Consider the following 25,962-nt stretch of genomic DNA (forward strand, 5'->3'; position numbering starts at 1 on the left):
AGTTCCAGACAGGATTCAGAAGGGGGGGTGTGGAACAAAGAGCTCTTAAAACCCCACAGTAAGAAAACAGCCCAATTTAAAATGAGCCAAAGACCTGGACATCTCACCAAAGAAGACACACAGAAGGCAAGTAGATGTGCCATGATGCTACATCCTATGTCCTCAGGGAAATGCAAATCAAGTCAACTACTTCACATCTACAAGAATGGCCCTAATCCAACAGTGACAACACCAAATGCTGACCCTCAGCTCATTTGATGCTGGTGGAAATGCCAAGTGTCATAGCCACAGCTTGGCAGTTTTCACAAAACGAAACCATTCTAACCATACACTCCACCAATCACGCGCCTTAGTATTTATCCAAATGAGCAGGAAACTTCTGTCTACCCAAAGGCCAGCACCCAATATTTATAGCAGTTGCATTTCCAAGTGCCCAACTTGGAAGCAATCAAAACGTCCTTCAGTAGGTAGATGCATTTCAAAACGGTTCCACCCAGAGATGGAATATTATCAAGCACCAAAAGAGCCGAGCTGCCAAACCATGAAAAGACATGGAGGAGACTCAAAGGCCAGAAGCTTGGTGAAGGAAGCCAGACTGAAAGGGCCATATACTGTGTGATTCCAACAATAAGACATGCTGAAAAAGCCTAAACTATGGAGACGGTCAGAAGATCAGGGGTTAGGTGGGAGGGACCCATAGAGCACAGGGCATTGCTGGGGCCGTAAAACTACTCTGTGTGAAGTTATTAAGGTGGAACTTGTCATTCAACATTCGTTCAGGCCTGTAGAAGGCGCCACACCGAGTGGCCCCCAGTGCAAACTATGGGCATCAGGTGACAATAATGTGCCAGGGAAGGTCCACAGATCGTGGCAAATGTGCTGCTCTGGTCAGTGTGGATGGCAGAGAGAGGCTGTGCAGAGACGGCGCAGGGGTACACGGGAAAGCTCTGAGCCTACCTTCCACTCAATTGTGCTGGAAACCCAGAGCTGCCCGAAAGAACAAAGTCTGTCTTAAGGAACAGGCTTGGTTTTTAAAGGAAGGCTTTGGCCTGGCACCTAAGCTTCCCCCCACCCTGTTCCTGCCGGACAGGACCACAGCAAAGGCTTGGCTTAGCTCTTCTTTCTTCCATCTCTATTTGGCTCAGAGAGAGATGCAGACAAAGAGGGACCTGGGCCGAGTCTCCCTCCACCTGTGTGCCTGGCTAAGGCCTTCAGCCATCAAAGCGGGCACAGGAGGATTTCTGAGGCCCCAGGCAGCTCTGGTGACCCACTATGGCTTTGATCTCCGTGAGCGGGTTTGCTTGCACGAGGTCTCTTACCTGGCATTACGTACAGTAAAGGCTGGCAGAGTTGCTGCTGCCTGTGAATTTAATCTATCAAAAAACAGATGGTGCCTAGGGGCCGCCTCTTCTGTCTGCAATGCCTACAGGTACCTGCTTGGTCTGTTCCAGGGACCCAAAGTGTGGAGCCCAGGCCTCTGGGGGCTTCTCAAAGACTCAGATCCCACTCTTGGACCCCACCAGAGCTGCCAAATCAGAGATACCAGAGTGGGGCCCTGCAGGCTGGAAAAACCTCAGTGCTGCTGGCACACAGGGATGGATCATTGCCCGAGCCTGGGCCATCCTCGTGCATTGTGGGATGCAGACCCTCAGCCCTGGGCTCTACCCACTAGGAGCCACCCCCCAGCTCATGACAATCAAATATGTCTCAGCACAGTGCCAACGGTGCCAAACCTGCCCAAGGCTGAGAAGCCTCGGCTGGAAAGAAGCCTCCAATTGTGAAGTGTCTCAAATATAGTGCCGTATAAAACCACAAACGTATGCTAAGCGCCATGTAGCTATCACCCTAGTGGAGTAGACTGTCTGCTCCTCAGAGCAACTTTGAGGTGGTCCCCATTTTACAGCAAACCCCAGCTCCCTGCTTACAGGCTGTGTGCCTTGTGCAAGTTACTTAAGCTCTCTGTGCCTGTTTTCTCAACTGTAAAATGAGGGTATGATAGTACGCACCTGATACAATGGCTGAGCACATAAAAGGACAACTTGTGTGTCACGTTCCCAGCCCAGGGCCCCAAGCACTACGAGCCTCGGCAAACGTTAGTAAACGTTAGCCACTCCCGGTTACCTGGCCCAAGCTTTTACCAAAACACAGTTTGTGTTCCCAGCCTCCCCACTGGAGCCCGCTAGAGGGTAGCAGAGGGAGGCCAGTCTGAGGAGGGCATGACTGCTAGTCACACATGGGACAGTGACTAGCAGGGTGCCCACCGCCACAGTGCCGGGCAGCTGAGGGCTTCACAGGTTTCTGGCACCTGCAGGGACTCCCCTTGAGCAGCCCGAGCCAGGCAGCGCCGAGCTCCGCAGCCTCAGAGCTCTGTGCTCTGAGAGTTTCGGGTGAGGTCTGGGGCCCTAGATATCTACCTTCCACCCAATGGGTAAGCTCTGGGGCCCAGGAAAAGATGAGGGATAGCATAGTTCTTCTTCAGCATCTCACATCCCAACAAAATATTTATTATTTCAAGAAATAAATCTTTAAAAAAAAGAGAGAGAGAAAGAGAAAAGTGTGTCTCTATTGCTTTCCCCCGACAGGTCAGGTACTTGGGAACTGCTGTTTCCTGCAGCTGAGGGCTCTGTGGTGGCAGGGTCCACCAGGCCAGGAGGGGACCTATGCACCTTCAGCCCCATAGCAGGGCCCAGCTCCGGGCCCCTTGGCCTCCCTGGGAGGGCTGAGGGCAGGCCTTGCCTCTCCAAGCAGGGGTGGGATTACAAAACAGCAGGTGTGGCAGTGTTTCTGCAGGCCAGACCCGCCGAATCAGACAGGGCTCTGGGTGTGGGTGGAGGGGCAGGCATGCTGCACGGAGATGGGTGCTGAGGTGGTCCAAGGCTGCAGGAAGCTGGAGGGAGGGGCTCAGACGCAGCAAGATGGGGTGGGAGCTGCCTCGGAGCTGGTGGAACCGGGCAGGGTGTGCCATGGGCTCCATGCCAGACCCTGCCTGCAAAAGGTGCGTGCTGGGGAGGGAGGACAGGGCCTGGGCCCTGTGTGGTCCCAGAGCCTGTGGTCAGAGGGTGGAAACTGGCCCGGGGGGGGGGTGCGGGGGTAAGGGGAGTGGGACTGAAGCTGCACAAACAAATCCAGGGTCTGGAATTGCAGGTCGTGGCAGGATAGGTTCTGAGAGAAGCCCAAAGTGAAGAGCGTTGGAACAGGCAGGAGAAAGAGAGTCCAGCTGGGGCCTGGGAGGCCTCTGTGCACCCAGCTGGGGGTCCAAGCGCAGAGGGGGGAAGGGGGAAATCAGGAGAGGTGAAGGGGAGGGCGGGATGGGGCCAAGGAGGCATGGGCAGGGTCTCTCGCCCCCCACCTCTGCCTTCTATCCATGCCCTAATCAGTTCCAGAGGGACACGTCTGGTCCTGTGTGCGTGGCTGCCCTCCCAGAAAGAGGGCACCCTGAAAAGCGAGCATTGCCCAGGTTTGCCCTCCATTCCGGGGCCCCTTCAGTGGAGCACAGGCAGCGTGGCCCTGCCCCCCATCGTGCAGATGAGGAGGCCCTGGTCCGTTCTCTATGTGGTTCCAATCTCGCCTTGAACGAAGCAAGGGGACTCAGACCCCTTGCTGCTGGGCTGTGCATCTGAGGTGAGAATGAAGAGCTGCCCAGGGCGGGGGGCTGGGGGTTGCTGCCTCCCACCCCTGGGCTCAGCTCTCCTCTGCCCACTTCCTGGCCCGGGAAGGAGGCTCCAGCTAGAGGCGTCACGGTGCACGCTCAGGCGGTCGGAGCTGGGAATCTGCTGGTGCTTTCTCCTGCATGGGAGCCTGGCCGGGGTGCCAGGCAGTGTGGCTTCCAGAATCTCACAGGCAGCCCTGGCACAAGGCCACCTGGCCCTTGCGGAAGTCACGACATGGGCAGAGCCGCTGGTACTTGGTGCTGGCGCCAGCACAGCTGAAGAGCAGGGGCTCCTTCTGCAGGTAGCACTCCTGGCCGGGCTGCGCGAGGGCTGGGTACAGGTGGTGCATCTCCCACTCTGTGCTGTCACAGGGCACCTGCAGCCTGCATGGGCACCAGTGGCACTATCACCCATGGTGGGTCTGACACTGCCAGCCCTTCCCTACCCCTGATGGAGGAAGAGGCAGGTTGCAGCTCCTTATCCACCTGTCTGAGGACTTGCAGAAAAGGGGACTGGCCTGAGGAGAGGGGCTGGGGTCCCATCTGGCCCAGCAGGAAGGCAGCTTTCATGGTCTACACACAGGCGGGGTGGGGGGCGGGGCGGGGAAGGCAGGAGTGGGTGGTTTGGGCTCCGCCAAGGGTGTAGTGGGATGACAGGGACACATCCTGGAGCCTCCGAAGGACTGGGAAGCGTGAGGTCCCCCAGGCATGGCACAGCAGTCCGGGCTGGGGGTGAGGAGCTCTGGGCACCTGGGCAGGTGAGGGATGGGGAAGGCACTCACTTGAGGAAGGCGTCCCGGCTGTTGAGGAAGGGGAAGAAGGAAGGCTCGCAGATCAGGCCGTGGTCCAGGCAGGCGTCACTGCAGGTCCTCCCAGGGGCGGCCAGCCAGGCCCGCAGGGAGCGAGTCGGGGGCCAGGCCCCAGGGGCCAAGCTGGCGTTTCGAGCCCATTCCAGGTGGGTGGCATTGGGGGCCAGGACAAAGGGGCTCTGGGATGCGTGGGCACCTGGTAGGGTAGGGCCTGGGGCTGCACAGAAGTCCTGGCAGGAGGAGAGTGGTATTGGGGAGGGGCCGGGATGCAGGTGCCCTGAGTGACACCTGAGGGTCTGGACCTGCGGTTCCGGGGAGAGCCGCTACTGGGCACTTGCTGAATGCCAGGCAGCACTGCATGCCTGGTGTCATTTGTTCTGGGCAGCAGCCCCTCCGGACGGACACTGCATATCTCCAGATACTGCATGGAGAGGGACAGGCTTGGGGGGGCGGGGCTGCAGGGCTCCGGGCTGGACAGCAGAGGCAGGGCGTGAACTCAGGCCTGTCTGCAAGGCGTCCATCCCTACAGCCCACTGCAGGCCTGGGGTTTCTGTCTGAGGCCTGTGAGGCCTGTCCATGTGCAGATGGCCTCGGGCTGCCTGTGATGCTGGCCCCATCAGCTCAACTCCAGGGACAAATGTCCTCCGAATACTTTTGCCTCCCCTTCCTTTGCCTTGCTGCCTTGGTTTGCCTTCTTTCCTTCTCTTGCCTTCCTGGCCCCTCCTTCCTTTCCTTTTCCTTTCTCCATGCCCCATAGTTTCCTCCCTCCCTCCTTCCCTTCCTCCCTCCTTCCTTCCCTCCTTCCTTCCCTCCTTCCTTCTGCTCTTTCTTCCCTCCTTTCCTTATTTCCTCCCTCCTTCCTTTTTCACTTGAGCACTGGGGATTGACCCAGGGTCACTCTACAACTGGGCTACTTCCCCAGCATTTTCACTTTGTATTCGAGACAGTCTCCATAAGTTGCCTAGGCTGCCACCCCCCTGCCTCAGCCTCCTGAGTAGCTGAGATTACAGGTGTGAACCACCATGCCTGGCTTGGCAAACACTTTTTCTGTGAGCTTCACAAAGGGCACCTTACAGCTGGCTGGGCAGAGCAAGCCCTGGCCCCGAAGCCTCCATTCTATGACCCAATGAGCCCTCCCCTCTGGGGGCCTCCAAATGCCCATGGTGAAGGGGCAGGCAGGCCAGATTCTCCCTGCCTCTCAGTGCCTAACAGCCGTGCCTCAGAGAGCGCAGGCCCAGTGCAGCTCATTGCCAGTCATCCAGAGACCCGGAGCCTGACAGCACCCATCTGCCTGGGCCATGCAGGGCTGGCAGGTACTCCCAGGAGAGGGCAGGCAGGTCCCTGAGCATCTCCTGGCCCGAACCACACTTGCTGGCTTTCAGTTGTTCTGAGCCACAGGATGTGGAGCAGAGCCATCTGCTGGGTGTGTAGCCTGCACAGACCCTGGCACTGGCTCGGCCCCTCCTCTGGTCCGAAGGGGTTTGGGGTGGGATCCCCAAGTCCCCGGGGCAGACATTGGAGGGCCCACCTACCTGGTGCTGGATGTAGGCATGGATCCGCTCCAGCATCCCCTGGCAGGTGTACTCGTAGGGCAGGTAGGGGTCTACCTGTGGGAGAGACAGACAGGGGTGTGGGGCAGAGGAGAGCTGTCCACTGAGGTTCCCCACACTCGGCCCTGGGGTGCAGACCTGGGGAGCTCTCAGGGCCCAGGGATCCAACCTCGCCGTCCATCTGGCTCCTCTATTCAGCTCAGTCCTGTCCTCAGTATGCCCTGCAGTGGCCCTCAGGGACTCAGGCTCAGGACGTACAAGGCCCGCTGTCTCCTGGCCTTGTCCCTTCTTGCCTCCTCCCAGCTCCCTGTGCCCATAAACCCAGTGCTCAGTCCCCTTCTGGGCTATAGTGCTCCCCTTTTCCCAAGTACCCTACCCAGCCCGGGCAGTTCCAGAGCCCCTGCCCTCCAGGTACAGGACCACACATCTCGGTGGCTCCCAGCACCCAGACTCCCTCCCAGTGCAATCCAGCACCTGTGTCACGGGCTCCTATTCATTCTCCTGAGCCTGTGGGGCCCCTGAGGGTGGGACCATAGCTTGTCCATCACCCAGTGTCTGGCACGGTGCCTGGCACACAGTAGGCCCTCAGGAAATGGTCACTGCCTGTGTCCTGCAGGTGGCTCCTGGTCCTATGGAAGAGGTGACACTCATAGGCCTCACACTGTCTGTCTCCATGTCCAGTAGTCACCCAGTGGTCTATCCAAGGGAGCATGGGTGTAAGAAGCCAGGAGAATCAAGCGATGAGGTGACCCAGGAGCTAAGTGCGTGACTGACCCCTTAACTGAGCACCCCTTTTCTGTGCCTCCTACCCACTTGGGCCCTGCAGAGCTACCCTGGAGGAAACTGCTGGTCTGGAAGGAAGAGGGGCAAGAGCGGACAAGCCAGAGCACCGGGAACTGGGGGAGAAATGCCCCAGGTCTGGCTTCTCCAGGACAGCTCCCGGCCGCCTGCGTCACTCCTGCCTTCCTCCCTGAGAGCACCTCCAAATAAAGTACTAAAATCCCCGCCTCGGGGTCTGCCCTAGAGGCACCCAGTCTCAGACAGACTTTGACCTCAAAGGACTTAAAGTAGGAAAGGGGATCAATTAAGCCGATTCCCGAGAGGGCAGGGAGACCCATGAAGGAGGTCACGAGTCGGCCACCGTGCCAGCTTCCTCTGTTACAGCTAAAGACTGGCATGCGCCGTGGCCCAGGGACTTCCTACATGGCCCGAGAGCTACAGAAACACTGATGTGAGGAGGGACAGATGAGGATGTTCCATTAGGAACAGGCGCTGGGCAGGTGGGGATCCCAGGCAGGAAGGGACTTCGTGGCACCATCTGCTGAGGCCACAGGCTAGGACTTGGGGTCCTGTGTGGTAGTGGCTGATGTACAGAACCCAGGCAGCTTTAAAAAAAAAGTGCTCTGCCTCAAGCTGGGGGGAGTACAGGCCAAAGCTGTACCCTGAAGCCTGGAGGGATGCGGCCCTGCAGCCTCTTCCCTGGACAAACACAAACGGTCATGGTGCATCCTCCCTGGGCACAGCCCACCTTGCAGAAGGGACACAGCTGTGGCGTCCCTCCCTCCACCATTTGTCCTCTGCCACCATCCAGCCAGAGCCACCCAGGCAGCACAGCACCCAGGAGGGGCCCGCTCCCTGGGCAGTTGGGGGACATGGGCAGGGTGGTGATTTCTGCTCAGCCTGGCATCTGAGCTGCAGCCGGAAGTGGGCCTGGAAGGGCCAGGGTGAGAGGAGCCCATCCTTCTCCTAGCTCAGCCCTCCAGGCAAGGAGCTGCTGAACAAGGGCACCATAGGAGGCCAGGCTGGCCCCTACCACGGAGGGGAGTCTCTAGGGCCTCAGCCCTCCCTTGAGTGTGCCCACACGCCGCTCACACACACTCCCTGAAGAGGACCTGAGCTCCACCCCTGCACGCTCAGTGTGGCCCCTGGGCCAGCACTGTGGCCACCGCTATTACAAACGCTGGAGCAGAGCCCCACCCCGACTTGCTGAATCACAACTGACAGGCTCTCCAGAAGAGCTGTGTGTACTTTAGAGCTCGAGATGTGCTGCAGAAAGGCTACAGACCCACACAGTTCAAAGAACCTCCATGGCTTTAACCAGAGAACATTTATTTAGTATCTAACTTGTGCCAGGAGTGGTCAGAGGCCTGGTCCTCCCTCCAGAGTGCTCGGTAAGTGATCCTGGATCCATAGCTGCCAGGCAAGGTTGTGCAGATTGCTCACTGCACAAAGCATTCTCTCTCCATATCCACACACCAAGGAGGTGAGGGAGGGTCCCTGCTCCACTCTCTAAGCCACATGCTAGGGCTCAGGGCTATGCTTGACAGGGACAGAGCGGACTCCTCTGCCAAACTGGGAGCAAGTCTGAGTTCCCCCAGACGGGCCCTGTCCTCTAACAACAGCAAAGACCCTCGGTATGCGCCACGGGGGTCCCGCTGGATCTGGCTCTCACCTGGGTTTTCATGATGGCCTTGATGGCTGCCTCAAACTCCTCCGAGTTGTTGTAGTCCACAGTCCACACGTGGGGTTTGCCGATGAAGTTCTCGGCGTAGGGATGCTGGGAGAACACCTGCAGGGGCGGCCAGCTGTCTCCCCGCACTCCCACGGGCCCTCTCTCCCCCAGCAGTCTCCCTCCCGGGCTGGCCCAGGCCCTCTGCTCACCTCCCTGGAGGTGGGCTTGCCCCGGAAGAACTCGTGGTTGAGGGAGCTGTGGGGGGGGCTGAAGCGCGACTGCAGGAAGACACAGCCATTGGCGATGGCCTCCAGCGGAGCTGGGCCCTCGTAGGGGAAGCCAAAGCCTATGAAGAGCTGAAGCGGTGGGGTGATACAATGGTTAGAGCAGGCCAGGCCACTCGGCCCAGGAGCCCCAGGCAGTCGGGGCAAGAAGTGGGGTGGGGCGTTTGCAGGAGGCAGCAGGCAGTAAAGAGCCCAGACTGTCTTGGCCATGGGCCAGCCCTTCCCTCCCAGGCCTCGGTTTCCCCTTGTGAAATGAGAGGGTTCAGCTCTGTACCACCAACTTCTCCCTCTTCAAGCTGTGGGTCTGGAGGGGAAGGGAAAGAGCGGGGGTCCCAGCACAGAAGGCTGCAGACTGGGGCTGCAGCTGGCCTCAAAAGACCTCCACTCACTCATCCTAAAAATGAGTTCAGCACCCACGGGTGCTAGGCGTGCACGTGGGGCTGGTGCCCGGACCGTGCTAATAAAAAGCTCTGAACCTAGGGCTTCTGGGCGAGGTTGTTCAGGTTCTTCACTGCACAAGTCTATCCTCTGCTTTCCCCTGCTCCCAACACACACACGAGCACACACGCACCCAAGAGACCTGAGGAAGGAAACTATGAGATCAGGGAGGGCCCGGGTGTGGGCTGGAGCACCTCCATCCTCAGCTGAGACTCCAGGGCCAGCAGCAGGGCTATGCCTGCTGCACCAGCTGCTGCTGGGGGGGATCTGCCCCACGACTCCAACACAGATCCCCTGGGCCTGGGCTGCCACTGCTCAGTGGCTCCCAAAGTTCAGCCTGGCTCAGAAGCCCATTGGGCAGCACTGGTACTGATGGGACAGCTGGGCAGGCAACTGTTCTCCCCACCCCTGAGTGGTCCTGGTGGCCCCTCCCTGTAGGGCCTCCCTGCCTGTGGGGCAGCCGCCTCTGGCCCTGGGCTCTGGCCACCCCCCCGGGGGACCAGGTGGAGGGCTGAGGGCAGCAGAGCACACTGGTGTGTGTGCAGGGGAGAAGCTGTGCGGGGCAGGAGCAGCCCTGGCCAGCATGTTGAAATGACCTCCTCAGCCTGACCGTGGCTGGGCAGGGGAGGGTCAGTGCCAGGGTGGGGCTCACTTTGGCTTTTCGAAGCAGCTGCTGGAACTCAGGCTGTGGCAGGAGGCCATGGTTCTTCACAAAGGCTGGGACCTCGGGGGGCCGCTGGCTCTCATAGTACACTGTGCCATGGATCTCCATGTACTTGTTCAGGATGGCCAGGAACTTCTCCTTCCCCTGGGGGAAGATGAGAAAGAAATGGGACCTCATCCTGAGTTTGGAAGCAGAGGCAGTGAAGGAGCCATCTACCTACCCATCTATCTACCTATCCACCATCCACTCACCCATCCACTCACCTGTCCATCCATCCGTGTACCTGTCCACCCATCCATCTACCTGTCTGCCATTCATTTACCTGTCCACAATCCATCCACCCATCTATCCACCTGTCCATCTGTCCATTCACCCATTCAGCCACCTGTCCATGTATCCATCTACCTATCCACCCATCCACCCATCTGTTCATTCATCCATACCTGTCCATCCATCCATCCACTTGTCCATCTAGCCATCCATCCACCTACCCATCCCTCCCTTTCTCCACCCAGCCTAGGAGGGGAACATGGATGGAACTCCATGCTTTGGGTCGGAACTCTAAGGGAGGACTGGAAGGAAGGGTGGTCAGACCCAGAGCCACCCTTGCCAAGGCTGGATATGTTTAAGTTTCCTCAATCACTATAATTGATTAAGGTGATCTGGGACTGTGAGGGCCCCCAGCCACAAGCCAAGAGTAAAAGCAAATCTTCTCTAAAAGAAAATAGCATCATCCTTGACCCCAACTATTTCTATAGTTTTTTATATTCATTTTCCAGAACTAAAAAAAAAAAAAAATAACCAATGAGATTTTAATAAAAATCCCAGCAGGCTTTTTTTTGGTAGAAATTAACAAGCTGATTCTAAAACTCATTTGTAAATGCCAAGGACCTAGAATAGACAAAACAACTTTGAAGAAAGTTAGCAGACCTATTACCTGATTTCGGGACTTATCACAGAGCTACAGTAATCAAGACAGTGTGGTACTGGCCCCAAGAAGATGAACAGGTTGATGGAACCAAATAGAGTCCTGGAATAGACCCTCACATGTGTGGCCAATCGATTCTCGACAAAAGTGCACATTTCTGTGAAGAAAGGAAGGATAGTCTTTCCAACAAATGGTTGAGGAACATTGGAAATCCACATGGAAAGAAGAGGGTGGGAGAGGTGGGGACAGGAAGAAAGGCACGGAACAGTTTTCTTTCCAAGGGAACCCAGTGGGGACCAACATTACATGGAAGGGAGAGAAAGCAAGAACTTGATACTTCATATTATACATAAAAATTGATTCAAAATGGACTCAGATGCAATGCTTCAAACTGTGAATTTACAGAAGAAAAATAGGAGAAAATATTTATGGCCTTGGGGTCCACAAAAATGTCATGGATACAACTACAAAATCACAATTCAGACCAGAAAGCTGAGTACGTGAAGAGAATAGATTCTACAATTAAAAACCAAGGAAACAAAGAGTGGGCACACACAGGAGACCCAGATTCCGGAGCCACCAGATACAGATTTCAAGCTAAATATGCTGCACACAGTCAAAGGAAGAGAAGGAAAGATTGGAAACCAAACAGAAATCCTAGAAAAAGAAATGTAATGATTGAAATTAAGAATTAAATGGATAGACTTAACAGTGAAAGAATTCATTTAGTGAAAGAATGAAGCACAGAGAAACTGAAGGGTGAAAATTACAGCAGAGAATGTAAGAAAGAAAGAGGAAACCATGGAGATTTGTGTGTGGATAAATGGAGTCCCAGAAACAAAAGAGAGAAACTGGGGCAGAAGCAATATTTAAAGAGAATTTTATAAAACTAGTGAGCTATCAAACCACGGGTTTGAAAAGACCTGCAAACTCCATATAAGTTTTTTAACAACCACACCTATGCATATAGTAAAACTGCTGAAAGCCAAACACAGAGTTAAAAGCAGGCAGAGGAAAAAAGGGAAAATTACCTACAAAGGAGCCACAACAAGGCTTACAGCTGCCTTGCAATGACAGAAGCCAGAAGACAGCAGATTCTTTCCATGCTGAGAGAAAGCAACCAACCTAGAATCCTGCACATGGCAAATATATCTCTCAAGAATAAACATGAAATAATGGCATTTTTTAGAAAATCAAAAGCACAGCCAACCCAAACTACAGGTGTTCTTTATGTAGACAGGTAATGATCCCAGACAGAATCTCAGAGACAGAAGTAGAACACAGAGCAGCCTAAAGAAAAGGCACGGATAAATCTAAATAAATAACTGTAACATGCTGCAGGGTGTAAAATAAATATAGAGAAGTAAAATGTAATAAAAGCATATCCATTGGGGAGAGATGAAGTAAAACATTTTGTTTCCTTTCTTTTTGTGGCGAGTACTGTGGATCGAACCTGGCCCATTCACACTGAGCTACATCCCAGCCCTTTTTCTATTTTTTTTTATTTTGAGACAGGGTCTGTCTAAGTCACTACACTTCTCAGGCTGGGTTTGAACTTTCAATTCTCCTGCCTCAGCCTCCCAGAGTGCTGGGATTATAGGCGTGCACCACGACAGCTGGCTACCCTGCTGATTCTCTAACCCATAGCTGTGATCCCACACTTCCTCCCATGCCTGGTCCATTTCCTCACACCTCACAGAGGGGTCCTAAGTTTGGAGGGGTAGTCTTTCCCCAGGGCAGTTCTAACAACTAACTTGCCCAGGCTGAACTCAAAGCTCTCGATCCTCCTATCTCAGCTTCCCAGGGTTTAGTTTCTTTTCTTACTAAAGGTAAAAGTATTCATTTACAATTAGACTTTGGTAAGCCAAGGACACATGTTATAGTTTTTGGATCCATCACTAAAATAACATAAAAGAGGGGCCGGGATTTAGCTCAGTGGTTCCGCCCCCTGCCTTGCAAGAGCAAGGACCTGAGTTCGATCCCCAATACCAAAAAAAAGAAAAAAAGAAAAAAAATAACATTAGAGAGTATAGTAAGTCAGGTAAAGGAGGGTGAGTGTGTACAGGTGCAGCTAGCACATCTCCATCTCGGGCATCTTCACTGTTAGCCTTCACTTCCTGTTGCCTGCCTGTGTCACTAACCCGTCCAGCTCTGCCCTCCCAGCCCTAGCCGCTGCCTGTGGTCAGGCCAAGCAGGACTTGGGCACATGGCAGAGAGTTTCCATACCTGGAGCTGCCTCATCACCATGGGAGCACAGGGGACAGAGGAGAGAGAGCAGGTTAGTGTCCGGGCAGCAGGCATCCCCCCATGCACATGCAGCTCCTCCCTGGGGCGCCAGCCCTGAACGCGGGCTTCTCATCTCTAAGCCTCTCACTGCTTCTCATCCTAGAGTCCTCACAACCCAGCCTACCTCCGCTCAGGAGGGGCTTACATCGTTTATCGATTCCTTGCTGGGGGTGGGGGGCAGAGGATTTAGCCATAGCCCTGGATAAAGGAATCCTCTGAGTTTATTGCAAACCACCTGGGGGCAGACCAGGGGACAAGCTGTCAGGGACTTTTAGTCCTGAGCCATTTAGAGGGAGACGTTTTCCATCTAGCGCTGGCGGTGGTGGATGGGAGCTGAGGTCTACGAGGAGTTGCCAGGTACTCAGTGCAGGGAACCAGTGCCTGGTCCTTCAAGCACAGCTAGCGCAGCCAGGGGGAAGTCCTGCACGATGGTGGGCGTGGCCAGAGCCAGTATGGGCGTGGCCCTCATTGCATTGGGCGTGGCATTGCTGACATAGGAGTGGTCAATAAATGTGGTCGTGACCTGGACTGCAGGGGCGTCACCAATACCGGCATGGGCGTAGCTGCTCAGCAGTGGGCGCGGCCAGCTCGATGGTGGTTGGGTGGTTGTGCGCACGCTCACCTTCCAGATACTCGTCTCCTTGCCGTACACTACGGCCATGTTGCTGGCCTTGCCGCCTTTGATGAGCTGCTTCTCCGTCTCGTTGAGCTCCTCAGACACGAAGCCCATGAAGGAGTTATCCGGGGTGTGAGCTGCAGCGCGACCACGCGGAGGGAAGGGGGTTAGCAAACAGCCAAGGACTCGCCCAAGTCTCCCTGGGCTGGCCCTGCTCAAGGGTCCTCATTGGGCAAGGTGAGGAAGGGGCGGGAAGTAGGGGTCTGGCGGGCACATCTCTGCCCTAGCCTGGGCACCTCCTTCCAGACACTGTCACAAAGCATGGAGCAGAGACCTAAGACCATTTTCAGATGAGGAAACTGAGGTCCAGGGCCACCAGTGACCCAGCCAGGACTCTGCTCCACACGATCATTCCAGATGGGACTTCCTCCCCTGCATCCCTGCCACCAGCCAGGCAACGCCCACCTCTGGCCTGGCCACTGGGACAGCTGCCTCCTGCATCTGCGGTGTCCTTTCAGTCTTTCTTCTAGAGCCATCCTTCCATTCTGGGTCCTTTTAGCTCCCTCCTCTGCACAAACCCCACAGTCCACAGCCCCCCAAGAGTCTCTGGCTCTGCTCATCCCCCCTCTCCAGATACTCTGTGCTCGAGTGGCCCTGCTGGGGAGGGCCAATCTGTCTGTTTGCTCCCTGTCCCCCTACCCTGCTTTATTTTTAGCACAACACTTTCTGACCAGATGTTATATTACATATTCATTTGTGCATTTATTATCGTCGGAATATAAGTCCCATGGATGACAGCATGAGTGCCACGTGGATGCTCCATTTTCCTACCTCTGAACTCTTGCACTTGCCTGCACGGCCCTCCTCCCTGCTCTCGGATGACAGAATCCTTTCAGTGTCAGGGTCCCACTGCCCTGTGGTCTCTTCCCAGAAGCCTCTCTGTGGTCTCTCAGCCCTCCCTTATGCCCCGCACACTGTGTCTCTGTTAAAGCAGAGAGCTCACTGGGACTTCCAAATCAGACTTCCCTGGGGTCCCCAGAACCCCACCCCCAGGCCAAGGAGTGAGGGCCATGCATTACAAGGCACAGATCCCTCCCTCCCGTGGGCTAGGACCTTGAATGCCATGTTGTGGATGAATTAAATGTAATCTGCTGTCCCTAGGTGGAAGAGCTCAGGCCAGTGGGGAGGTCAAAAGCACACTCTTGATTTCTCCATTTCAGATGCACATTCCCACATCTCAACTTTTCTCAAATCGAGGCATCCATGTTCACCAAATACGGAGGCTTTGTATGGTGTCTCTCCGGCTCCCCACCCCATGGGCGCATGAAGAGGCCTGACTAACATCAGGGCATTTTACAGAGGAGTGGGCTTCCGGTCAGTGACTGGAGAGCCCCAGATTCCTGGGTCTGAAAATCTGACCTTTGCTGACTGCAGAACAAAACCACCTCTCCTCTAGAGCCACCAGAAAGGACAGGTTCAGAACACAGCACAAGTGGTGGGAGTGGGACAGGGAAGGACCATGAAGGATGAAAATAGCAGGGACATTCAGCAAAGCAGGGCCAGGGTAAGGCCCAAGAAGCAGGCACCCCAGTCGGTGTGCTGGGACAGACAACCAGCCAGATGGGAGAGAACTGAGGTAGAAGATCCTCTCAGGCTGGAGTTTTGTTGTTGTGGGGTTTTTTTTTTGTTTTTTTTTTTTTTGATACAGGGTCTTGGTAAGTAGTTCAGGCTGGCCTTGAACTCATGGCAATCCTCCTGCCTCAGCCTCCTGAGTGCTGGGATTACAGGTGTGTGCGGCCATGTCTGGCCTGACTGGGAGTCTTTTGAACTGGTGAACCTCTCTCCTCCTTTTTGTCCCCTCTTTCTTCAATTTCTTCAATCAATTCACATTCTCTAAGGACCTACATAAGAACTCTAGAAAGAATAAGATCAATTAATTAATACCTCCTCCTTAAAGTGGTTCATAATCTGTCAGGGGAAATAAATGTATAAGCAAATAACTACCACACTTCAATATATGCTCTGTAGAGTTCAGTTTTAAAATTATAAGGATAAAAGTTAGGAGTCAATAGATTTTGCCTGGAATAGGTGATGAGGGGGACCAGTGAAACCAAGAGTAAAAAGAAGAGACACTGGACTTGGGGCTTTGCAGGATGAGTAGAAGTCTGCCAAATCTGGAACCCCCCATCCAGTGGGCTCTACCCTGGAACAACCCCGCATTTTCTCAGTGTAGGTTACTGCAGAGTCCTCTTAACCTATCTTCTACTTCCCCATTCTCTACCATCCCCTTGGGCCATCTATAACCTGCTGGTTTAATACACCTCAGTAAAATATTTTCTCCACGGCATGCTCTAGCTCAAGAACCCACAATGGATCCCAAATGTAAACTCCAGGACGTTCCCTAAACACCTCACTCCTTGATCCCTGATCCCCCAGGATCCTCTCACCAGTTCTGGCTGCTTCCTTTCTTAGCAGACTCCAGCTCTGCAGCTCTTCCCCTTAGCATCTCCTGGGGCATCTCCACCCCCTCGCCCACACTTCCTTTCCTCCCAGAAGTCTGTTCCCCGGGACCTGCCCTACGCAAACCACTCTTTCCAGCGCTTCTCAGCCTTCTGGCTAAGACCAAGTGCAAACACTCTTTCCACAGCAGGGCACCGAGGAGAGTCTGGTGCCCACAGAGCTGTGTGACCTCAAGCAAGTCCCTCTGCCTCTCCAGACCTGTTTCCTCCTCTGGACTCCATGCAACCTTCCACCATCCCACCCTCTGGGAGCCAATGAGCCATTACTCATTTCTTCAGAAATCACACCCTTTCCCTAGGCAGCCTAGAGCCTGGAGAACAAGATGCGCATGCGCAAAGATGAGCACTCAAAAGAGACGGCAAATTTGACAGGGTGAATAAAGATCATTCACTGTACTCACCGGTGAGCCCCTCAGGACTTTGCCTGGAATCCGTTTTGCTCTTAATTTAGATACAGTCCTAACAAGTGTGCTTATCTGGCTTTCTAGCCCACAGCCTTCAAAGAGCAGCAAATTAGACGTGCAAGATGCCACTGGAAGCGGCAGAACTGACAACAATTAAAAGTGACAGCTGACACACTCCCAGCAAGAGCCAGGCTACATGGCAGACCGGGCGGGACAGAGGGGACTCGGCTCCACACAACCGGGCCCCAAGGGCAGGCCCTGCACCAGAGCCGGAGAACTCCCGGAGTTGCCAGGAAAGGTTCAATTATTTTCAGCCCACAGCACCTAACAGGGTCAGTCCGTGTGAATTCCTACTTAGGATCCCATCGGAAATAGTGAAGCCAGCAGTCTTGGCCTACGTCTAGAACCCCAGCACTCTGGGAGGCTGGGGCAGGAGGATCACAAATTGGAGCCCAGCCTGGGCAACTCAATGAGACCTTGTTTCAAAATTAAAACTAGAAAAGGGGCTGTAGGTCAGTGGAAAGGCCCTGGGTTGAATCTCTAGTATTGGGAAGGAAAACAGAAAAGGCAAGAGCTTGCTCTCCTCCAGCTTCTAACTTTCAGCCTCCTGCATTCCCAGAACCTTTCAGTTTCTTTGCACATCCACCCGAACACATCTGCTCCCTCAGCTTGTAGCAGGTTTCCTGCTCCCCTGCCCCGCAGGAGAAGTTTCCAGCCCTCTCTGAGGCCCCAGGCTCCCTCCTGGCGAGCGCCCGGCCAGAGGCCCCGCCCCCGCCCCGCCACGCCACGCCCCCACGCCCTGGCACTCACGGAACATGGTCATGAACTGCTTGGGGTTGAGGTTCCAGTACCCCCAGTTGGTCCGGTAGCCGTGCAACGTGGCGTACTCCTCGTGGTTATATGCAGGTTCCGTCCCGAAGGTGTCAATGACCCGGATTCGGCACCTACCCCCACCCCCAGGGACCCAGAACCAGGGTCACACCTCTGTGTGTCCCTGGACTGGAGGCGCCCAGCTGGGGGCGCTGTACCCGGCAGGTGGCTGGGTCAGGGTAGTGCCTAGCGTGCATGCGTGGCTAGGGCTTGGGGAGCTGTGTGACCTCAGACAATTCCTTAACCTCTCTGCATCAGCTTCCCCACCTATCTCAGGGCTGTTGGCAGCTCCTGACCCTGGTCCACAGTGGGAGCTCAGAAGCTGTTACTGGGGATGGGCCGGGGATGCGGGTCCCCACTGCCCCCAGGTCACCTGTAGGATTTGGGATTTGCATTTTTCTGGGTGGGGAGCAACCACCCGTGGGTCCCAGGCATGAGTGGCCGTGTTTGAGACTGCAATGCCCTGAGACTCCAGGAAGTTTGCTTCCGGGGTGGGCAGAGCTCTGCCTGTCAGAGAGGCTTCAAATTCAAAGCCCAAGGGATCAGCCAACCCCAAGGCCAGATCTGCTCTGACACCACAGCCCCAGGACCTCTCCACTGCTCTTCCCACCCTGGAAGTGTCCCCCTGAAGAGGAGCACTAAAATGCAGACGACACCCCCACCAGAAGCTTCTAGCCCTGGCTCCTTCCTGGTGATCCAGAATCCGCAGCAGAATGCTGAGGTTGGCAATATTCCCTCGGAGAAGGGGCCGGGGAGGAGAGCGCCGGGTGCATAGAGAACTCGCATTAATAATAAAAGTAATAACACTGCCTGTCACTTTTTCTTTCCCTAATAAAATCATATGCGCCAGTCAACGGGACTGGAGCAAATGTAATAAATAGCAGGGCTCCCTGCGCTGAATTAAACCCTGCATCCCGGCTGCAGAGACAGAGAGAGGTGGCACCTGCCTGGCCCCAGACCCACTCCTCCACCCTCGGGCTCACCAGTTCCTCTTGCCACTGCTCTGACCCCTCCTTGCAGGTTACCCTTGACCCCCAGCCCCAGCCTTGAGGGACAAAGCAGAGGGACAAAGGGGGTGACTCTCCTGGGTGAAGATGGAACATAGTAAGGAGACAGAGGCAGCAGAACAGAGACAATGCCCTTCTCCATCCTGGGGCCCTGGACATGGGGCAGGGTGTGGGAAGGGGGTTCCGCACTGGCCTGCGGGTCCAGGATCCTGTTCCACACCTCGGCCCTCCCATACCCACTCACCGGTACTTCTTGAAGGAGAGTCCCATGTGCTGCTTCATCTGCTGCAGGCCATGGTAGTCAGTGTAGATGAGGTCGAAAGGCAGAGGCATGGTGAGTGGGCAGTTCCCCCGGCCTGGCGGCACCCCTAAGTTACTGAGAGAAGAGCCTTTCAGTCTGAGCCCCAAGAAATCCACCTTCCCTGAGCTGGGGTGGGGTCTGGAGCTCACCCCAGTTCTTATCACCCAGGGTGAAAAGGGTAGTTGGAAAGGGAGTGAACAGGATAGCTATGTATAATGGTACAGGTTTTTCACTGAACAAAGAAATCCAACCAGAGGGAAAGGGGACTGGGATTCATTCCAGGCTAGCCTGCCACGCTGTGCTCTTGGCCTGGACTATAGGCAAAAGGGGCTCCTTTTGTAATTGCCTCGATGTGCTCCTCCTGCAGGGCTGGATCTGCCCAGAAGGGAGCCCTTGGGAGCCTTTAACTTATACTGGCTGGTCCTCAGCTGTTATGGTTTTGATCTATAGTGCACCCCCCAAAGTCCCATGTGTTCAGAAGTGGGGCTTTTCGAAAGTGATTGGATCAAGGGGGTACTATATTCATCAGTTGATTCATCCATTGATGAGTTCATAGTTGAATCTGTTTGAAAGTGAGGCCTGGTTGGAGGAGATGGATAACTAGAAGCATGACCCAAAAGGTCCCCAGCTCCTCCTTCCTCCTTCTGCTTCCTGGCTGCAATGTGTTGAGCAGCTCTCCTCTGCCAGGCCCCTCACCATGCCATATTGCCTTGGAGCCAGCCAGCCATGGATTGAACCCTCTGAAACCATGAGCCATGAAACCATGAACTTCTCCTCTTTTGAGTTACAGGTACCTGGGTGGTATTTTGTCCTAGCAATGGGAAAGTGACTAATACACTGGTGTACCTTCAGTGTTAGTTTGGACCCAATGGTCCCAAAATTCCTGTCTCAGAAAGTTGTCTTGCCCTGCTGGCAGGGCTCCCAAGGCCTCCAGCCATACTGTGTGGCCTCCAAGCCCTCTGGGACCGGAGGCCTGCCTGTTCCTGCCTGCCAGGTCACTTACATGCCTGCTTTCATCCTGGACAGGGCTGCCTCAGGTGACCCAGGGGCTGCTGCTCATCCAGACTGGGGTGGTGCCCTCTGCTGCCTGGCAGGAGCCCTGGGTCACCTCCTCATCAGAGGCAGAAGGGCAAGGCCCAGCCTCACGGCTTCCTGTAGAATCACCACAGGCTCAGTCGCCTCCAGGAAAAGGGCTCCAGGCACCCTGTCCTGCCAACTACACTTGCCAGTCTGAACGACTTTGCTCCAACATCACCCCCCACCCATAAAACCAGCCCCTTCTGCAGAGGCCCCTGATAAGTAAATGCCACAGCCCCAGTTTTCCCCTTCGGGGGTGATGAGGCATTTGGTCACAGTCAAAGCCACGCATTCAGCAAGTCTGTACTGAGCCTCCGAGCCCAGCAAGAGTGGCCCCCCCCCCCGGCCAGAGGCGGAAGCCCAGGGTCTCACAAGGAGTCCTGAGCCTGTGCCCAAGGCCTGCCCTCCCCATGGGGTCTTCCCATTCCTCTGTTTAACAGCTATTACTTGCGGGTATGTGGGGTGGCAGGCCCTGTGCCCCAGTGAGACATGGGACACCCCCTCCCCCAGGAGCACAGCGTCAAATGAAGAGCATGTGGCCCAGGACAGAGACAGAGAAGGGAACAGACTGTGCAGACAGCAGTGAGGAGGCATTGCTGGGCTGTCCTGGTCCATTGCAGGGACAGGCAGAGCGCCACAGGGAGGGACCCCGGAGCCCCGTCCCGGACTCTCTGGACGGCTAGAGCATCTCCGAGTGGGTCTGATGAGTCCACCGCTGCCTTTGACCATGGCCACCACCTTCGGATTCTGGTTGGAAGAGACTCTGAGGGTCTCCTGGTGAGCCCCCTCCCCCAGATCCTCGCGATGGGCAAACCCAGGCCATGAGGACACCGATTCAATCATGGCAAATGACCATGACTGATCAGTTGCCTGAGTTATGTCTCGGGCTCCCCGACATCATCCAAGCCAGGTGGAAAAGTACCGGCTGGGCGGTCCAGCCGTGTCTGCGCATGCTCAGCACAGGAGCTGGGAGCGGGACGGTGCACACTGTCCCCTGAACACACTGTCCAAAGCGGCGCCTTTTCGGTGATGTCTATGGTCACCACCCAACGGGGTCAGATGGAAAGGCATGGGGGAAGCTGCTCACATGGGATCCCGGCCTGTGGGCTCTTTTTATGCCCAGCAGAGAAGAGGAAAGAAGACGGACCCTCTGCGCCTGCCCCCACCAGCCTGGGGCACCCGCCCCTCTGAGCTGCTCCACACCGACCTCCCCACCCGGTGAGAAGCAGCTCTGCTTCGTTTCGAGTCCATGCTCTGACCAATGGCCACAGCCCCTGCCTCAGCCAGCCACCCTCCTGTGCTGCCTTTCCCAGCCTGACGCACCTCCCCACGGGACTCTCAGAACCAGCACTTCTCAGCCAGTGATGCCTCTTAAGCTTTTCTGTTGAAAGGCCCAGAAAGCAAAGGAGAATGAGCACAGACCCCCGGGGTCTGGAGCTTTCCCAGGAAGCAGCTCCCACAATCTGGAGACTTCACGAAATATTGGGTGGCATTTCCAACTGTGGAACACATTCTACCTTCTACCCTGCAGGACATCCCCTTGTTATCTGTGTGAAGCACTGCTTTTCTCATCCCAAACTCCCCTGGTTAAACTGATGGCCCAGAAAGAGGCCTCACTTTTTTTTTTGGTACCGGGGATCGAACTCAGGACCTTGCACTTGCAAGGCAGGCGGCAGCACCACTGAGCTAAATCCCTGGCCCCAAGAGGCCTCACTTTTGTCCTGAAGCTCCAGAGGTGTCAGGGGGAGGACACGTCCCAGTCCCTCATCCTCACTCCCCAACCAGCTGAGAGCCACAGACAAAAGAACACAAAGATGATTCCTTGCAGAACAGAGGAAGAGGAAGCAGGTGGCCACTCCTCCCAGGTGGTCTGGTAAAAACCATGAACCATAGTCGGTGGGTCTGGGAGTTGCTCTCATCCCTGAGAAATGATGCCTTTCCCACACAGTTCCGGTTGGTTTCCAGGCAACGTGCATCCCTCAGTCCCCAGGGCTTCCTTTTGTTGACGCCCCCTCCCACCATACTCCTGACCTCCATTCTAGACACCAGGCCCCCTGAGGATAGATGAGTAACAGCAAGCAGCTGCTCTCTCCTAGGAGATGTCCCCGAGGATGTCCCCAAGGCCATCCAGGTGCCATCATCTTTTTGGCTACATTTTGGACACAGGGACCATTCCAGATCTTTCAATGTAATTCATTAATTCATTTCATGTATGAGATCAGACCCACTCACATCCTGTTCCCTTTTAGAGAGGTTTAGTAATTTACCAGGATCACACAGCCAGGAAAGATGAGTTGGGATGGAAAGCCAGACAGTTGGGCTCCAGGGCCCACACTGGCACACAAGGGGCTCTCCTGCCTCCCAGGCCCATGGAATGTCAGACAGCACAACGATGCTTGGTGGACTACAGTGATATCTAGGTAGTTAGGACCCTGCACACATGGAATGAGCAGGGGAGCAGGCTGGGTGGGGCTGAGAACCCTGCATGCATCTCCTAGTTCCATTGTGCTACCTTCACCCCTAGGGGGGCCTGGATCCCAGATGCAGAGCCCAGGGTGCTGGGGCACACATGCACTCACTCCATGTGAAGGCAAAGTTGGACCAAATCAGAAGGGCGGGGGTATTAGTGGGTGGAGGGAGGAAGCTAGGACCAGAGCAGCAGTCGCCAGCACCCACCCAAAATAAGGAGATGGACACTTCCTCTTCCCGTCACATATGATACCAGGTGTTGCAGAAATTTCAAAGTCCTGGTCACCACCCTGCCTGCTGACCCTTCAGTTTCCATGGCATGGCGCCCTCCTGCACAGAAACTGTTTCCTCCACCTAGAAGGTTGCCTGTAGCCTCCCCAGATCCCCAAGTGTCTCTCCCTCTTCCCCTCCCTCGCTCTTTTCTCTCTGCCTTGTCCTCACCTGAACACACCTAGTGAGTGACCAAGTCACTTTCTTCCCACTGGGGGCTCCTGAGGGCACAGCCTGGTCATCTTAGAAAGACTGGGACTGGAGACAGGACCCAGCCCGATAAATATCTGTTGCATCAGTGAAAGAATCAACAAATGGTTGGTATGGTGGGCCCTGGGAAGAACTGCTCCAAATGTGTGGACAGAGGCAGTGGGGAATGAGGAGCCGTGAGGCTGGGGGTCCACCTGTGTGGAGTGTGGGTGCTGCTGCAGGTAATAGGCCTGCTGGACATGAGGGCCATCCATGCACGGGGTCCCAGAGGATGGGGCAGGAGGGAGAGACTGGCCCAGAGACGCCACGCCCCCTTCCTGGAGATCTTAATGAGAAGCCCAGGGTCTTCCAGCCCAGAAGATATGGTTTCCATTTAAGGTGACCTCACTGAGGTGGCTTCCTTGCTCTCATCTCCAAGAACCTGGGCTTCCTTGCCCATGGAGAGCAGAGGGGTTAGTGACCAAAGAGTGGACCGTAGGTTTATCATCTGTAATTCTAGTTCACTTTTATGGGCAATTTTCACTAAGTGGTTGGCTGGAGCATTGGCAGGAATTGAAAAACACTGCATTCAAAAACCTCCAGCCACGGTGCCTGGGGAGGTGCACCAGGAGTCCTGCTGGAAGGGGTTCCTGCAGACCGCCCTCCCACCTCCAAGGCCCAGTTCCCGTTTCCAGTGGACATTTAGCCAGGGCTGGGTTAAAGGGAGGGTCTCAGAGCCCCCCAAGGACTGTGAGTGAGAAAGAAGGTGGGCTCTCAGCAGGAAGATACTTTAACATATCCACAGACCCTCCCTCCATTGGCCCACCAGCAGGACTGGGCAGGTGGAAGTAGAGAAAAGGTGTGTTTCTAAAGATCCCCAGGCTGCTGGAGCAGGAGTCTAAACACCCTGAGGTGGGGCGAGGAGAGGACCAGCCCAGGAAATGGGGCAGGGTACAGGTTCCGTGGTTACAGCGCAGCCTTGAACCCAACCCAAATCAGCCCCTCCAGCAGAGCAGGAGCCAAGCTCTTGGAGAGGAGGAGTAGGAATGAGGAGCTCGTATGTAACCACTAAAGAGTCTCTGTTTTTCGAGGAGAGTTGTGGAAATGAATGGTGGCAATGGCTGTAGAGCACTGTGAAAGTACTCAAGGCTACTGAACCATGCCCCGGAAAAATTATTAAGACGGGATATTTTATGTGAGGTGTATTTAACTTAATTAAAAGACAAAAGCCATCCCAACTGCATTCCTGGCTCCCGGCCCACCACTCCCTCCACTGAGGCCCCCACCTGCCCTCTCGGCAGTGGGCCACAGACAATACAGGGCTCAGCAAAGAACCTGGGAAGGATCAAAGAATAGGATGGGTAAATGAGCTGAAGGAGGAAGAAAAAACCTACGACAGGTAGAAAAAAAAGTCCTCAGCCAGGAATCAGCATGATGAATTCTGGTGCAGGGGAAAATATCGCCAGGCCTGAGCTCTAGCACGAAGCTGCCGGGAGGCCTTGCAGAAGACACGGAGTCCTTCTGGCATCCGCCTCCATGCCTGTGATGCATAGCTGAATCTCCACAGTCTCCTAAGCTAAAAATTCTCTGGTTTTATTTTTCTCTGTGCCTTTGGTCTGTGGCTAGAAATAATCTCTCCAGGTAGTGCTCATTCTAGGGCAAACTATTCTCTCTCTCTCTCTTCGCTGTGTGGGACGGACCTAATTAAAAAAGAATTCCTACAAGGTGCTCAAAGATCTGTGGCGAGGGTGCTAAAGGGCACACAGGGATTGTCAGCTTCCCTGGAGACATCTGGTTACTGAGAATACCTGGCTGGACAGCGTGAGACATGTCCATGTCCCTAGCAGCCTGCTGTCCTTCTGGCCCTTGTCCTGAGCATTATGGGCACTGCTGCCTCTCCTGGCCACAGCCACCGTCTCCTCCCTAGAGCACTGGCTGGACTCCTTCTTTAGGAACCCAGGGTGCAGTTGGGCATCTAAGAAGCTGCTTGGGGGAACTGGAGGTTAGAATCCCTAATGAGGAAGGAATTACATGCTCTGCGATGAGTTCTCTTGCCAAGGACAGGACGACCCTCCTGTGCCCAACAGAAGCCTTATGGTGCCACAGTGATGGGCCACCCTCAGTTCCTGACTCCTGCAAAGGCAGATGTCCTTGAAACTCTCAGCTCATGCCCTGTGCCCTCAGAAGCTCTGGGGCCACAGTGAAGGAGGGCTGCCTATCCCCCCCACCCCCAAGTGTTGGTGACTCAGAGGAAATGATAGATATCTGTAACCTGTAACGGCGGATATTGGAGCATGTCTGGCCACCCTTTGGTCCCCTAGGGCCGGGGATTTTAGCTCAGTGGCGACGGGTCTGCCTTGAAAGTGCAAGGTCCTGAGTTTGATCCCTGGTAACAAAAAAATAAAAAATCACGGGCTGGAGGGGTTCAAAAGAGAAACTGAGGAAGCGGCATCTCTCCACAAGGAATAGTAGCCCAAAGCTGAGGCTTTCTTCCCTAGCGTTCTTTCTTCATAAGCAAGCTCAGGGCTAAGAATAGGGCCAGGCTCCCAGGAGAGCAGATGAAACCGCAGACTCATCCCTCTGGCTGGGCTTGGGAGCTGCTGCTGGGGGAAGAAGGAAGCATGGCCCTGGGGCTGTCCCCGTTCATCCTCCTGCAGCCAGGGTGGTTTATATAACAGATGCTGGATAATGCTGAGCACACTCGCAGCCTCTGTCCTCCAGGCCAGGCTGGCAATGCACCTGGACAGCTCCTCAGTGCCCTGCCATCCAAATCACTGAAATCTCTGGCTGTCACGAAGGGTCTGTACAAGCAGGGTCGGGCAGGGAGAACATGGGGCATAGACAAGACCTGAGGAGAAGGGTGGGCTTCTCCGTGCTCTTGAAGGGAGCGCCAGGACCTGTGGCTTCTTGGGAAGGGAGGGGAGCTCATGCTTTTGCTCCACCAAGGACAGGGAGAGAGAGAGGTCATGTCAAATGGCAGCTGGAGAGGAAGCTGGCAGGGAGGGGACAGCTCTACTCCTCCAGCCTCAGAGCAGGGGCAGGGCTGGCCTGGGGCGTTTTATTTCCTGGGAAGTTGGCCAAAGCTCCTGGATGCCTAGGCTGGCCCCCAGGGGGCATCTCTTTGTTCCAGGATGTCTCCCCCCAAAGCACTGGAGTCTCCTCAGTCCCTGTGAATGAGAC

At 55.2% G+C, this 25,962-nt stretch overlaps 1 protein-coding gene across 4 annotated transcripts in view; it reads right to left on the reverse strand.

Moving 5' to 3' along the window:
* Nucleotides 1-2,468: 2,468 nt before the first annotated feature.
* Nucleotides 2,469-25,962, reverse strand: part of Mgat5b (alpha-1,6-mannosylglycoprotein 6-beta-N-acetylglucosaminyltransferase B) — a 59,955-nt gene continuing 36,461 nt past the window's right edge. For 3 of the 4 annotated variants that reach the window (XM_087208420.1, XM_021241125.2, XM_087208421.1), the window contains 9 exons: nucleotides 18,721-18,852; nucleotides 17,410-17,543; nucleotides 13,683-13,813; nucleotides 9,835-9,990; nucleotides 8,670-8,816; nucleotides 8,461-8,577; nucleotides 5,991-6,065; nucleotides 4,432-4,688; nucleotides 2,469-4,033 (listed from right to left, as the gene is read on the reverse strand). In XM_087208420.1, coding sequence (XP_087064546.1) covers nucleotides 3,835-4,033; nucleotides 4,432-4,688; nucleotides 5,991-6,065; nucleotides 8,461-8,577; nucleotides 8,670-8,816; nucleotides 9,835-9,990; nucleotides 13,683-13,813; nucleotides 17,410-17,543; nucleotides 18,721-18,852 — 1,348 coding nt within the window. In that variant the 3' untranslated portion in view covers nucleotides 2,469-3,834. Of the gene's footprint in view, nucleotides 4,034-4,431; nucleotides 4,689-5,990; nucleotides 6,066-8,460; nucleotides 8,578-8,669; nucleotides 8,817-9,834; nucleotides 9,991-13,676; nucleotides 13,814-17,409; nucleotides 17,544-18,720; nucleotides 18,853-25,962 lie in introns of all 4 variants that reach the window. The other variant, XM_087208419.1, reaches the window with a different exon arrangement.

Source organism: Heterocephalus glaber, unplaced genomic scaffold (assembly GCF_053883595.1).
Source record: "Heterocephalus glaber isolate CG9 unplaced genomic scaffold, H.glaber_assembly_v1.0 deba00000937, whole genome shotgun sequence".
NCBI lineage: Eukaryota > Metazoa > Chordata > Mammalia > Rodentia > Bathyergidae > Heterocephalus > Heterocephalus glaber.